The sequence below is a fragment of the Trichosurus vulpecula genome, chromosome 1, assembly GCF_011100635.1.
Source record: "Trichosurus vulpecula isolate mTriVul1 chromosome 1, mTriVul1.pri, whole genome shotgun sequence".
Taxonomy (NCBI): domain Eukaryota; kingdom Metazoa; phylum Chordata; class Mammalia; order Diprotodontia; family Phalangeridae; genus Trichosurus; species Trichosurus vulpecula.
This window is the reverse complement of record NC_050573.1, coordinates 540,981,672-540,997,109: the sequence shown is the minus strand read 5'-3', so window position 1 is coordinate 540,997,109 and position 15,438 is coordinate 540,981,672. Positions and strand designations below refer to the sequence as shown.

Genomic DNA, 15,438 nt, shown 5'->3' with positions numbered 1-15,438 from the left:
ATGGGCCATCCTGCAGAATTAATTGCAGGGAAATAATATCCCATAATAAGCTGTGGGCTTCTTCCTATCAAATATGAGAAGTTATTTTTGAGCCAATAAAACTCTGTCTCATACAAGAAAGTCTCTGTTGCCACCATAGACAAAACATGTGGCTTTCCTTTTACATTCTTATAATTCCTTGTGGTTTTCTCCTTCCTTTTCAGGCTCCCTCAAAATTGGACAGTTGAAACAACAAAGGACATTGGGCCATTTCTCATTCTCTTTTCAGGAGATGAATTAAATGTCATTGCTGCTAAGGTACCTCTCAATCCATGGTTTCAGAGATTTTAGGAGATTAAGTTGAGTGATTAGAGACAGCATGTGATATAGTGTATCAGAGAGGCTTACAGTTAGTAAGGGTGGAAGTGCCTTTGCCCCATCGTAGAGGGCCCAGCGCTGAATCTTTGGAGTGGACTTTTGGACCAGTGAACTTCAAGCAAGCAGAGACCTAGGAAGTAGTAAAATAACAACTAAATTAAATTTGACTTCTCCACCAGGACTTCTGGAGGGAGATGGATAAAATTAATGGGCTGTCATTTGGTCCCATCTATACTGCATGTAAATATCTATCCCCACATAATTACACATACTATGAACATACACAGATACATTGCATAAGCATGTACATACTGTACATACACTGTACACTCACAACCACACAGCACATGTGAATAGCATGTCTTCTTATACATAAGCACAATACCATTTGCATATTTTTCCAGATACACACATTCACATATACCACAAAGAGGTTGCGTATGTCTAGACATATTTGCATATACTCTTACTCACGGGTGCCCAAATCTTGTTTGATGATACAGGGACTAGGTTTTATGCAGTATAGATGGGACCAAATGACAGCCCATTATATATTTACATATATTCTTACTCAGAGGTGCCTAAATCTTATTTGTTGATCCAGGGATTAGGTTTTATGCCTAGTGTGTTAGGAAGAAAAATATCACTTGAATGACATCTCTATGTGAGAAACTATAGGTCAAGGCTTTATAGGAGAGTATGATTAATTCTCTGGGTTGATGGACATTCATTCATTCATTCATTCATTCAGTAAACATTTATGAAGTACTTGCTGTGTGTAGAGCCCTTTATGATACGCTAGAGGAGAAACAAAATCCTATTTCCTGCCCTCATGGAACTTATAGTCTGGTGGGGGGGAGTGGCATCATGGATGACTATTATGTACAGCACTAATAATAAGTCCATCAGAGAGGTACAAAGCAAAGCATTACGTGACGCTTTGTGAATTTCAGGTTTGGAAAAAAGCACATTTGTTCAAGATGAGGTATAACAGTTTCAAGGATGCTAAGAAGATCTTGCTGCTCCAAAAACTGGCCCTTAAAATACTGTCTTCCTCTTTGATTTGGTACTTAAAATTCCAGATTAGAGTTCATCCCCATCCCCATCTCTATGAAGGAGGGATTTACGATTTCATTTATCTGGGAGCTCCCTCAATCAATGGCAGTTAAAGTCCTATGACTTTACAAAGTTGCCTGATACCTCCCTTTCTTCTTTGCAGAGGTGGAAGTGGTGGTAGGGAAGACTATGGATGCGAAACAGTATATATACTGTCAGACTTTTTCTACATGTTGTTTAACATATGAAACAGTTTGTCTGGACTGTATTTGTTCAAGCCCAGTCTCAGGCTTTTACTAGCTGTGTGACCCAGGGCAAGTCATTTTAACCTCTCTAAACTTCAATTTCCACATCTCTTAAGTAGGGATAATATTAGCACCTACTTCCCAGTGTCGTAGGGATAAAATAAGGTAATATATGTCAAGCCTTTTGCAAACCTTCAAGCACCACATTTGTGTTAGCTGTTACTACTTTTTATATTCTTTGTGATAAGTGATGGCTTTCTGGGAAGTGGGGAGGGAAAGAGGGAAGGAGGGAGACAGAGAGACTGACAGAGAGAGAGACAGAGAGGGAGGGAGGGAGGGAAGGAGGGGGGGAGACAGAGAGAGAGAGAGAGAGAGAGGGAGAGAGAGAGAGAGAGAGAGAGAGAGAGAGAGAGAGAGAGAGAGAGAGGAACATGATATAAAACCAAAAAAATACATTTACTTTTGAAAAAAAGAAAAGTAAATTTCCCAAACCTCAGAGATATTAGCTGATTTATCCATAACCATGGATATATAGTAAGTATAATAAGCTAGTAAGTATCAGAGATAGGATTCAAAATCAGGTTTTCCCAACTCCAAGCCTGATACTCTATTGACTGTTACTACTATTACTACCCTGTTAGGCAGCTAGGTGGTGTAGTGGATAGAGTGCTGGGCCTGGAGTCAGGAAGTCTTATCTTCCTGAGTTCAAATCCAGCCTCAGACATTTATTAGCTATGTGACCTCGGGCAAATCATTTACTGTTTGCCTCAGTTTCCTCATCTGTAAAATGAGCTAGAGAAGGAAATGGCAAACCACTCAGGCATCTTTGCCAAGAAAACCCTAAATGGGGTCAAAAGGAGTCAAAAACAACTGAACATCAACTCTTTGGGAGTCCATTGCCTAGGGCAATTGCCAGTGCCCCATACTTATAAACTGACTGGTATTAACTATGCAGTGAGCTTAATCAATAGGAGAAGCTACTGTGAGGAAAAGTAATAGGGTTACAATTTTAAAAAAGATTAATATGAACCTTTGTTGCAGTTATTTGCTTTAATAAATATGTTTCACTTTCCCCTCCATCCTTTCTACCCCTCACAGTTCCCTGATATCCTTCAGCAAACAGCTTCCAAAATGGTGGAAACCCAACTTCCTAAAGAATTTCTCTGGACTGTTTTTAAATCCATCCAGAACATCAGCAGAAATGTTCACATATCTGATTCCAGAGATGGTGAGTGTGTTTTTGGTATCTGGGCCAGTTCCAGGGTAGTGACATTTCTCGCTGAGTTCCCAGAACTTCGGGGTTGGGGGGCCTCTTGTTTTCACAGGGCTTGATTGAATGTCTATCAAATGACAGAGTTACAAAGAGTCAAATGTCAAATAATTTCAACTTTTTGAAAGATATTTCAGTCAGGTCTCAGTGCTGCTTATCAGAACTGGTAGACTCTAGGGATAAACAAGTTTCATGCTATGTTATTTTTTTTATATCCTCCTGTGCATAGGAAAAAAAATGCTCAGGTCGTGTTTCAGCGGAGAACTAGTTTACGATTGAAATTGGTCAACTGAACAGGTGATATGCTTCCCTAAGTTCCTAACATTGCCACCTACAATGACTGTAAGGAAAATTGTGAAATCTGGAAAGTTTGTCTTTAGCCCCCCTAGTTTTCCTCTTCTGTACCATTCTTTTCCCATTAGGGTCATCCAATTCCAGCTCCTTCCTTCTGTTCCTATTTCTCTCTTCCTCTAACCCAACTGAAACCTGCTCTCAGGAAAAGACCTGAGATTCATTTTTACTAAGGTGTGAAAGATTCATGTAAGCCACTCCAGTATCTTTGCTGAAAAAACCCCAAATGGGGTCACAAACAGTCAGACATGACTGAAACCACAGAAAAACAGAAAAGATTAATGATAAAATGTTTCCCTTAATCCAGAATTTCAGGCAGCAATCAGCAAATGAAGGCAATATCTTAAGGATGCAGCCAGGCCTTCCTGAAATCATCAATCTTTTATAAGTAAGATTGACCTACATGCCAGATACATCATTACTATGACCCTGGGGACTGGGCAGATCTACGAGAAAATTTTTCAGGATAAGAATCAGTCAACCAACAGTATTTATTAAATGTCCGTTGTTTACAGAGCGCTGTACTGGATGGAACCTCTTCAAAAGGCAACTTAAATAGATCACTGAGGAATAGGGGAGGTGTAGAAATGTATATACCACGCCTCATTTACAGCTTTAGAAGTCATCTGGTCCAACCTGTACCTCAACAGGAGTCCATTCTATAACATGTCTAAGAAGTGGTTGCCTGGATCTTTCGTAAAAGGGAACCTGCTACCTCCTGAGGCCCACCATCTATTTAGGTAGCCATATCCCTGGTGGAAATACGTTCTGCATGCCTTCATATATACAATGAGTATCATTATTTCTTGCCTTCTCAATGGGTGGAGGGAGGTAGAGAATTTGGAACTGAAAATAAATTTTTTTGTGTCCTTTAGGAAATTTTTTAGATGGGAAGATTCTTTAGGACATTATTTAAATAACTATATTCCTTATTAGGATGTTTTTCTTTATAAATACTTCCTATGTACCTTAGCAGTACCTTAATACCGGTTTGACCTTTGACTGGAGACAAGTGTTAAGTGTCAGTGATCTGAGAAGCATGTATTCCCAGTATCTTCCAAATTTGTGCGTTTAGCACCAGGACCCTGTCTTGATATTCACTATAGCTCTTAACTGCTCTCCTCAAAGCTCCCAATCTGAGGAGCTGGTATTTCCTTTGCCATTCTTTCTTCATTAGCTTACAGCCATACTTGACTGATTTGGGTTTAGTGTTGTACATCCCAGCATGATGTGCCAGTATCCAGTCAAGTTGGATAGAAGGGAAATCCTCCTAATTAGGCTCCACAGGAAGGAACCCACTTTCCATCTGGAAAAATAACCACAGGTATCTACTAGAGGTTGGCATTTCTAGTTGAAAGTTCCCAGGATATAAATCCAGACTTTCTCCAAAGACAGAGATTGTTGGTTATCCTTTATACAAGCCATAGCTGGGACCAGCAGACATAATGTCTCATTTCCATAAAAAAAAATTGAGCTCCTTTGACAAAGGAAACCTGACACTATCAACTATACAGAGAATTACTTTGCTTTTCCAGTCACTTAGAGAGAGCCAAGGAGGCCTGCTGGCCTGGCCTGCCTGAAGGGAGAAGCAGGCTTGTTCATTATCTCCTTTCTTGGACTCTATAAAATTTAAACAATTCCTCTATTACCTTGTTTATCTGAGGACTCTCCTTAAGTCTAAAGGTTTGGTTTGTACGTTAGTGTGAGCTGCTTTTGAAGCATAGAATTTTAGAACTGGAAAAGACTTTAGAAGTCATATGGTCCAGAAACCTCCTTGTGTTTTCATATGAGGAAACTAAAGCCTAGAGAGATAAAGTGACTTACTGAGGCTTACATTGCTAATAGCAAAGCCAAATCTAGAACTCGGGTCTCCCCAAACCTAGTTTAGCACTTTCTTATACCAGAGTGCTTCCCTTTGGCCTTATTATGGGTCAGGATGCTAACCAGTCAATTAATTGGTCAGTAACTAAGTATTTGTCAAACACCTACTATGTGCCAGGCAGTGATAAGCCCCAGAGATACAAAGAAGGGCAAAAGACAATCCTTGCCTTCAAGCTTACAATCTAATGACAATCTGTCTTTACAATCTAAAGACAACATGCAGACAACTCTGTACAAACAAGCTATATACAGGATAAATTGGAAATAATCAACAGAGAGAAGGCACTACTAGACTTGAGGGGAATTGGGAAAGGCTTCTTGTAAAAGGTGGGATTTTAGCTGGAACTTAAAGAAGCCAGGAGGCAGAGATGAAGAGAGAGCATGCCAAGCATGGAGGACAGCCAGTGAAAATGCTTAGAGTTGGGAGATGGGGGGGTCTTGCTGAGGGAATAGCAACGAAGCCAGAATACATAAGGGACAGTAAAGTGTAGGAAGATAAGAAAAGTAGGAAGGGACCAAATTATGAAGATGTTATATTTGATCTTGGAGGTAATAGGGACACATGGGGATTTAATGAATGGGGTGTGTGTGTGTGTGTGTGTGTGTGTGTGCCTATGTGATATCATACCTGTGCTTTAAGAAGATCAATCTGACAGCTGACTAGAGGATGAACTGGAGTGGGGAGAGTCTTATGGCAAGGAGGCCAACATCTATTGCAACAGTCTAGGTGTGAGGTGATAAGGGCACCAGAGTGGTGGTAGTTTCAGAGGAAAGAAGAAAGCATATTACAAGAGATGTTAACAAGGTATATGTAAGAGATGTTCCCAAGGTAAAATCAACAGGCCTGGGTAACAAATTAGATATGGAGAAGTGAGAAAGAATGAGGGACTGAGAAGATGACCCCTAATTTTTGAGCCTGGGGGACTGTGAGGATGGTGGTACCCGCAGCAGTAATAGGGAATTTTGAAAGGGAGGGAGGGTTTGGATGGAAAAGTAATGAGCTCAGTTTTGGACATGTTTGAGTATGAGATGTCTGAGGGACATCCAGGATAAAATGTCTAATGGGCAATTGTTAAAAAGGTTAAGAGTGAGGTTAGGAATGAATAAGTAGATCTGAGAATAATCAGCGTAGAGATGATTATTGACTGCATGGAAGCTGATGAGATCACCAAGTGAAATAGAATGAGAAGAGGAGAGGAAAGGTGAGGGAAGGGGAGAGGAGGAGAAATGGGGAAAGGCTTGGCCCAGGACAGAGTTCTGAGGTTACACTGACTGTATCGGGGGATGTGACCTGGGTGAAGATCTCTAGCGAGGAGACTGAGAAAGACCAGTTAAACAGGTGACAGGAGAACCAGGATAGAATATTGTCTTAAAGAGAAAAGAGTCAGGAAGAAGAGAGGAATCAGCAGTATCAAAGACTGCAGAGAAGTAAATAAGAATTTGGCAGTTATGAGGTCACTGGTAACTTTGGAGAAAATGGTTTCAGTTGAATGATGAAATCGGAAACCAAATTGTAGAGAATTAAAAAGAGAATAAGAAGAAAGGAGGTAGAGGCATTAGTTATAGATGGCCTTCTCAGGGCATTTAGCCACAAAAATGGTGGAACTGGGGAGGCAGGAGTTAATCCCTCACACTCCCATAACAGCACCTGGGACTGTCATGAGCAAGGAGATTATTGTGCAGATCTGGAGCAGTTGGGATTAACTTTGCCACTATAAGGACTCATCTAGCACCCAGATCTGTGGGCTCTTTGGGCAAGAAGAATATAAAAGCAGTTTTTAGGACTTGGGCAGGAGCTCCTGAAACACCAGGGAACTTTCCTGCCAATTGCTTTTAACCTCCTTCCTGGAGGCTTTTATTTGCTTTATCTTCCTGATCAACCAACTTGGGAACTGCTTTTGCCAGGGGCATTTAAACATATTTTTATTAAATGGATTGTTTGTTTGAATTCTCAGGCTCTAAGTAATCCTCTATTGTGGTGTCAAACTCAAATAGAAATGGGGCCACTAAACCATACATAAGGGCACATAAGGATCACTGCCAGCTCCTGTTGGCTCATAAAACCACATATGAATTCGTCCCTCAGGAAGTTTTTTGGCACCTCTGATCTACTGAACCAGATGTGGGACTGAAACCAGGGCAGGGCCTATAGTCAACATACATTTATCAAGTCAACAAGCATTCACTAAGCTACTATGTGACAATTAGATCCAGACAATTTTCTTCAAAAAATGAGGGACATATTAAAAATCAGAAAATATAAAGTTGTGGGGCTGGCTAGATTGAGTTCAGTTCAATTGAGCCATCATTTATTAAATACCTTCTGTATGCAGAACACTATACTAGTGACTGGGAGAGATGCATAGTTCATATTGAGTTTGTAGTCCATGAGGGACACAATCCCTTCCCTTAAAGAGCTTGATAATATAAAAGTAGCATGTGCTATAGATAGAGGGTATAAATAAGTTTCCCACATTTGAGCTGAAAGGAGGCTTTGAAGGACTCCACTACAGGCCAGGTCCTCTGAAGCTCAGTGTTTATTATTGGATTAAGTGGTAGCAAGTAGTGATGGTAGTCGGGACTGTCACAGAGAGGGAAGCTTAGGAAGAATTCTTAAAGATGCAGTCATGATCCTGGTTCTGGTCTCCTCACTCCCATTTTTCTCTGCCTCATTTCATGGGAAGGTGTCATTTTAAAAATTCCTAGGAAAATTGTAGGGTACTTAATTGTTCCTCATTAATTCTTGTTGAACTGAATCGTCCTAAAAAAGGTAACCTAATATCCATGAAATCACTTTTCTTGATCCCAGTTTCCTTTTCTGGAAAGAGAGAGTTAGACTAGCTGATCTCCAGGGTCTCTTTTTCAGTCGCTTTTCCGTCCTGTCTGGTTCTTCATAATCCCATTTGGGGTTTTCTTGACAGAGATACTGGAGTGGTTTGCCATTTCTTTCTCCCACTCATTTTACAGATGAGGAAACTGAGACAGACAGGGTTAAGCAACTTGCCCAGGGTCACACAGTTAGTTAAGTGTCTCAGGCCAGATTTGAACTCAGGAAGAGGTGTCTTCCTGCCTCCAGGGCTGGACACTCTATCCACTGAGCCTTCTATGAATCTATAATTCTGTGAAATCTCCCAGTTCCGTGATAAATAGGGTTAGGACCCCTTGCTGGGTTGCTTAACATAATCTATGAACTTGGTTTTTTTAATAACCATTTTAAAAATTGGTTGCATTTGTAATCCTACATATTTTATCTTATGCATTTGAAAACATTATTCTGACAATGGTTCCATAGCCTTCATCAGAAGGGTAAACCAAAGGGGTTCATGACACACAAAAAAGGTTAAGAATATCTTCCATCAGACCTGTGAATGAAATGTTACTTCTTATACTTTTTAGGAAAATGGAACATCAGTGACCTGCTGTCACTACAGTCTTTTGAATGGCCATGTCCTAGGCCTCCCTTGTAGGAAGAGGAAGGTCATGCTCCTCTGCTGATGCTTGTGATCTCAGTGATGTGTCTCTGCACCCTCCAAATTGCAATGCTAGCCAATGTTAACACTTAAGTTTACAAAGCCTTCAAGATATGTAGCAGGTTGCAGAAAGTCTGTACCTAATCTCTTCACATTTAGCAAAGTTAAATGGAATCTTGGATCTGATCACATTCATCTGTAGGCTGTTCAGCTTCAGCTTGCCACTTGCTTCATTGCTATATATTTTAATTTTATCCTTCCAAACTCTATAGTGACTTAGAAGCGTAGTCATAATTTATATTAATTTATATAAATTATTTCTCATCAATAAATTTGCAATCTTGCCCCCTAATATCAACAACAGTATTAATAGCTAGCACTTAAATAGCGCTTTAAGATTTGCAGGGCTTTGTATATGTTACCTCATTGGATCCTCATAACAAGCCTGGGAGGTAGGTGCAATTATTATCCCCATTTGACAGCTGAGGAAACTGAGGCAGTTAGCAGTTTAGTGGCTTACCCAGGGTCACACAGCCAGTAAGCAGCAGAGGCGGGATTTGAATTCAGGTCTTCCTAATTCCAGGTCCATTGTTCTATCAACCATACCACCTAGCTGCCACTAATTGCTTAGCTTAAGCCCTTACCACGGTTCTTTAATATTTGTTTATTTATTTATTGATAAATAAGCCTTCTTTCCCAATAGTAATTATTCTTATTTCTCTATAAGTAACTAGCAAACTTGCCAATGAATGAAAGCTGTAACAAACACATGGAGACATGTAACTATTTGCAGTATTTTGGCTATGACTGATCACAGCCTGAGTCACTTCAAACCCTCAGTGTGACAGTAGTTGACTCCTCTTTGCTTGTCTAAAAACTCAGTCTTACACGATTCAGGTCACTTGAAATACTGATTAAAGTCCTTTAAAAATTTTCTCAATATCTCTCCTCAGGATTAGCACTTTTCTTGCTTTTTCTACTCTTCAGTAATCACAGCAGTCTAAAAGACACACTGTTCTTGTTAGTTCCTTATAGACCCTTCATACAATTCTCTTAATAAATTTTCTTCATAACATGACAATTAAAAGGATTCCAACAAGGAAAAAGTTTTTTTGTTTTTTTGGCAAGGCAGTTGGGGTTATATGACTTGTTCAGGGTCACACAGCCAAGAATTGTCATCCTGACTCCAGAGCCAGCACTCTATTCACTGTTCCACCTAGATGCCCCTCCACTGTGCTACCTAGCTGCCCTAATGAAGCAGTTTGCTAGGGTTTAGAACCTTCAGGCTAGCATAGGTTGTGGAATTTCAGTCTGTAGTCCTTAACCTCTGCATCCAAGCTATTTTAATTGCAAGAGGAAAAATCTACAAGACCTGTCATCTTTGTAATAGGTTCTCTGCTTTGCTGATCTACCTCAAAGCCTGGAAGGATGAGCACTGTTAGAGCCCCTTCTAGCTCTTAAAAAAATTCTTCTAAAATGATCCTTCTGAAGAGTGTTTATTCTTCTCTCCCCCTCTAGAATGCCGAGGAGTCACAATTCCGAGTTCGGAGGACATCTTAAAGTTAGCAGAAGCCAATGCCTGCTGGTCTCCTCAAGAACTGCTGTGTATGGAAGAGGAGACGTTTACCAAGAATGTTGAGATGCTGGGGACCGTCTTGAGCTTCAGCCAGCCGCAACTGATGGCCCTCAAAGAGAAAGCAAAACAGGTCAACCTTGCCTCACAGAAGGAGTAATAAAAGCTCCCTTTTGCTATAGTCCGGGAAATGCCAAGGATTTAGCAGGAAAAAGGTTGAGAGGCTGTTGCTGTCTGGCCACACACAAACTCCATGTTAGCTAATAATGTTTACAAACAAGCCTGTTTCAAAACTATGTAGCATCATAGATTTAGAACTGGAAGACTTCAGAGGTCTTCTGGTACAACTCTCTCATTTACTAATGAGGAAATTTAAGCTCAGAGAAGTTGTGACTTGTCCACAGACAGATAGGAAGAGCTAGGATTTGAACCCTGGTCCCAGCTTGAGGTTTCATTTTCTTTTATTTTTCACGTCTCTCTTTTGGTAGAGATGATATATGTGACGTGTGTGTGTGTGTGTGTGTGTGTGTGTGTGTGTGTGTGTGTGTGTTTATGAGAGAGAGAGTGAGAGACAGAAAAAGAGAGAGGAAGAAAAGCAAAATGCATAAGTTTCCTCATCTGAAAGGCACATAGTTGTTCAGGAATATCCATGCTGGCGGCTATTCCAAACCTGCCCATTTCTGTTGCTAGAGCTCAGTTTTACAGAAAAGCTACCCAACCTCTTCATCAATCTTCAGAATTAACATTAACAACCTCTGGACAGATACCTACATTTCCTAGGGTTACTGTTCTTTCTTCTTCTCTGCCCCTTAGCAATCAATCAAGGAGCATTAAGCACCTACTATGTGTTAGGCACTGGGGCAGGTACAAAGAAAAGATCAAAACTGTCCCTGCTCTTAAGAAGTTTACATTCTAATAGGAAAGATGACACTCACCTATAAACTAGTCAGATTCAAGGTAGGGCACAAGGAGAGCTGAGGATTCCCTGATTTTGTTAGACTAAAAGAACAAAGTCTCTGCTTACAGCAAATGCCAGAATTCCTACCACTTCTCTTTAAAACCTAGCAGAAAGATGACAGAGTTGGCTTAAATGCCTTTAGGTTCTCATTTTAGGGTTTATTTTAGGCCCTAAATATAAGTACTGTGCAACAGATAATAATATAGAAGGTACTGGATACCAAGGCTGTTGAACATTGGGAGAGTATAGCACATATTATACCAGTTTACTTTAAATGTGGGTTTGTTTTCTAAGGTCTGGAATGTACCATCTTATTGGAAAAACCATCACATCGTCTCCCTGGGACGCGTTGCTCTGGCCCTGAATGAGAATGAGCTAAAACAGCTGGATCTCAGTTCAATTGACACAGTGGCCTCCCTGAGCCAGCAGACAGAGTGGACTCTGGGACAGGTAAGCAGGTTCTACCAGGAATTTAGGGTCCTCATAGATCTAGTGATGGAAGGGACCTTGAAGGCCATCAAGGCCAACTCCCTCATTTTACAGATGAAGAAACGGAGGTACAGTGCAGTGAAGTGACTTGTTGAGGGTCACACAGCTTGTGTCTGAGGTGGGATTTAGTTCCCTCAGAGAAGCTGAAAGAGAGACAGAGACAGAGAGACAGAGATAGAGAGACAGCAAGAGAGAGAGAGAGAGACAGAGAGGGAGGGGGAGAGAGAGAGAGAGAGACAGAGAGAGAGAGACAGAAAGAGAGAGAGAGAGAGAGGGAGGGAGGGAGAGAGGGAGAGAATGGGAGAAAGGGAGAGAGAGAGCTTGAGCTTAGTTTTTAGAAGAAAAGATCCAGCCTAGAAACAGAGACTTCTTCCCACTTGCCCTCGAGACACTTTTAGACCAAGATTTTGATTCATTTTCATAACTGGTGAGGGTCAGGCGCTGATTATCCTAAAAGAACATATCCTAGGAGGAACTTTGCTTTTAAAACTTAAAAAGCACCAGGGTCCTGCATTGGTAGAGTAAGGAAATCCTGGTGTCCTTCCGGCCTCATCCAAGCTCTTTCTGCACCTTGTTCAGCAGATCATCAAATCTAACTCTTTCCTTCCACTGGTGTGTTACATTTGAGTAGGTCTACTCAGTCCCAAAAAATTTTAGGTTGAAAACTCATTTTTATCTTCTAGGATTTTTTTGCTGCTAATCTTATCTGCCCCTTTGCCAGACCCTTGACTGTCTCTTTTTCCTGATCTTCCTCCAGAACCCTCCATGTAACCAGAGGTGTCCCTCAGTGTTCTATCAGGGGTCCTATGGGCTTCACCCTCTATGCTGCTTCACTTGATGATTTCATTAGCTCCTATGAATTTAAATACCACCTTTATGCTAAGGATTCTCAAATCTACCTATCCTGCCCCAATCTCTCTCCTGACCTCCAATCTCGCATCCCTACTTGCCTTTCAGACATCTCATCAGATTCCAGTAGACATCTTAAACTCAATATGTCCAGAACAGAACTCATTATCTTTCCCCCCAAACCTTCTCTAGCTCCTACCTTCCCGATTACTGTAGAGGGCAACACCATCTTCCCAGTCCCTCAGCCTCAAAACCCAAGATGCAGTCTGGATTCTTCACTATCTCTCACTCCCCATATCCAATCTGTTGAGAAGGCCTATTGATTTTACCTTTGTGACACGTCTTGAATATGCCCCCTTCTTCCCTGTGACATTGACATCACTCTAGTACAGACCCTCATCACCTCATGCCTCGATTTCTGTAATAGTCTACTGATGGGTCTACCTGCCTAGGTTCCTGTGCACTCCACTCCATTATCCATTCAGCCACTAAAGTGATTTTCCTAAAGTGTAGGTCTGATCAGGTCAGACCCCTACTCAATAAACTTCATTGGCTCCCAATTGCCTTCAGGACCAAATACAAAATTCTTTCTTTGGCATTCAAAGCCTTCCTAGTCATAGTCTTCTCACACCTTACTCCTTAACACATACCCTTTGATATGATGTCACTAGCCTCCTGGCTTTTCCATGAACAAAGCACTCCATCTCTCAGCTCTAGGCATTCTCTTTGGCTATACCCCATGCCTGGAACACTCTCCCTCATGTGTTCCAATAACTGACCTCCCTGGTTTCCTTCTAAGTCTCAACTAAATCTCACTTTCTATAAGAAGGTTTCTTTGTCTCCATAAATCCAGTGCTTTCCCTCTGTTAATTATTTCCTTTTTATCCCATATATACATGTGGTTTGCTTTGTTTATATTTTTTTGCATATTTTCTTTCCCATTAGCTTGTAAGCTTCTTGAGAACAGAGACTATCTTTTGTCTCTTTTTGTATCCTCAGCACTTAGCACAGTGACTGACACATAGCAGATGCTTAGTAAATGTTTACTGAATGAAATGAATTAAATGAAGAGAGTCTCCATCTCTCTCTGGCTCTCTGTCTCTGTCTCTGTCTCTCTCAGACTCTCTCAGTCTTTTTCTGAAAGAGTGAAATCTTAGCAATAACATTTTGACACATACTTCTCTTCAGCTTTCCCTCTTCTATGAGGGCATAGAACTTGGAATCGGCAAAACCCACGTTCCAATCTTACCTCACACATTTTCTAACCATGTTAACATGGGTAAGCCAGTGAGAATCTCTGAGCCTGCAGGACTCTGAGACCGAGGCAGGGTGGTTGAAACTGAGATTTGTTGTGATCTGTTTGGGTGGGCTAAGTTTTCACACCAATAAAATCCTTGATTTGTTGATATTGACCTTCCTTCTATAGTAAGTCCTTGGAAGCAGGAAATTACAAAAAAAAAGTAATATTAGAGACAAGGATAAAAATATAAACCTAACTCTTCTAGCTTTACATGTGAATAGATTAAATAATCCAATAAAACAAAAGAGTTATAGATTGAATAATAAAACAAAAACCTCCTCCCAGTCCCTCAGGCTCAAAACCTAAGGTTCATTCTTATTGCTTATCAGTTTTGTTAGAGGTTTTTCTTCATCCTTTTTTTCTTTAAAAAAAAATAGTGTTTGTTATATGGAGTGGCTCTAATGAAGGGAGAGGGATACTAGAAAAAATTATGCAAGTAACAACAAATTATATCAATACAAATTTTAAAAGGAAAAAAAAGAAGCAGCAAATTATACTCAGTACTATAGAGGGTAAGCTTCAATGAGGAATCTTCAGATACAAGCCACATATAAGTTGGCTAATAACAAGTACCTGGCATAGCTATGGAATCCACCTTTTCCCAGCTTGAAAGAGAAATGTTTTCTTTTCTTGGTTTCACACAACTCCCACCCTAAACTCATTTCTCATTTCTATGGTCCTTGAGGAAGAAACAGGTCCTTTGGTTCTTTTTGGTTGTTGCTCCAGATACAACCCCTAAATTTCAGCCAAGATTACTGATCCAAACAGCCCAGAGTTGGCTGCTTTTTTTCTCCCTGATTACTATGCCCACAAATCTTATCTTAATTGTATTTTCTCTCGTCTGAGTTAGTTCAACTCTTCAATCTGCATTCCTTTATTCCTGCTTTTTAGTGCAATTTTCTTTCTTCCTGCCACACTTCACAGGACCCTCTACATTTTTTTATTCTGCCCTTTTGCCCTATATATTTGGCCCCACACCAGAAGTTTTCTGTTAGTGTTATTATCCATTGTCCATTTTAAAATACCCCAAAACTTAAAACTAATTCCAATAATTTTGGACACTGAGCAGTACAGCTGTGGGCTTGTAGAAAATGGAGACTTTCTCTTTTCACTGGCCACTCGAAACAATAGAACTAAAAAGATTTCAGACATGACAGTTAAAACAAGACCGTGATGTGGGGAGGCGGGGGCATGTGTGTATGTGTGTACTCTTGTGTGCCCGTGAATATATGGGTTTGATGATTCTCTATTACATAAACTCTAAAATGTAACTCATTTTTATATTTAGAACCTTACTTTAACTGTGAATGTTTTTTCATTTTGTCTTTGTATCCCTGGCAGCTTGCTCAGTGCCGTAAGTGTCGTAGATGCTTAATAAATGCATGTCAAATTCTGTTTTGATTTTTATTATTGATTTTTTTATTGGTGCCTTTTGGTTTTTAATATCGCATTCGCTTCCAGATATATCCCTCCCCCTTGCCCTTTCCTACATAGCAAGCTATCTCTTGTAACAAAGATTTAAAAAGAAAACAAAAGTTCAGGAAAACCAGCTAACACATGGACACGTGCAATAATATACACCTGTTGTCTTCTACCTCTGCAATGAAAAGGAGGTAAATTTTCCCAACTTAGATCAATG

General features: G+C 40.4%; 1 protein-coding gene across 1 annotated transcript in view; it reads left to right on the top strand.

Annotated features, from left to right (window-relative positions):
- Nucleotides 1–15,438, top strand: part of OTOA (otoancorin) — a 93,714-nt gene that overhangs the window by 37,635 nt on the left and 40,641 nt on the right. Inside the window, exons 20-23 of the mRNA XM_036741596.1 lie at nucleotides 204–297; nucleotides 2,757–2,886; nucleotides 10,149–10,336; nucleotides 11,456–11,611. Of these exons, the coding sequence (XP_036597491.1) occupies nucleotides 204–297; nucleotides 2,757–2,886; nucleotides 10,149–10,336; nucleotides 11,456–11,611 (568 nt within the window). The remainder of the gene's footprint in view (nucleotides 1–203; nucleotides 298–2,756; nucleotides 2,887–10,148; nucleotides 10,337–11,455; nucleotides 11,612–15,438) is intronic.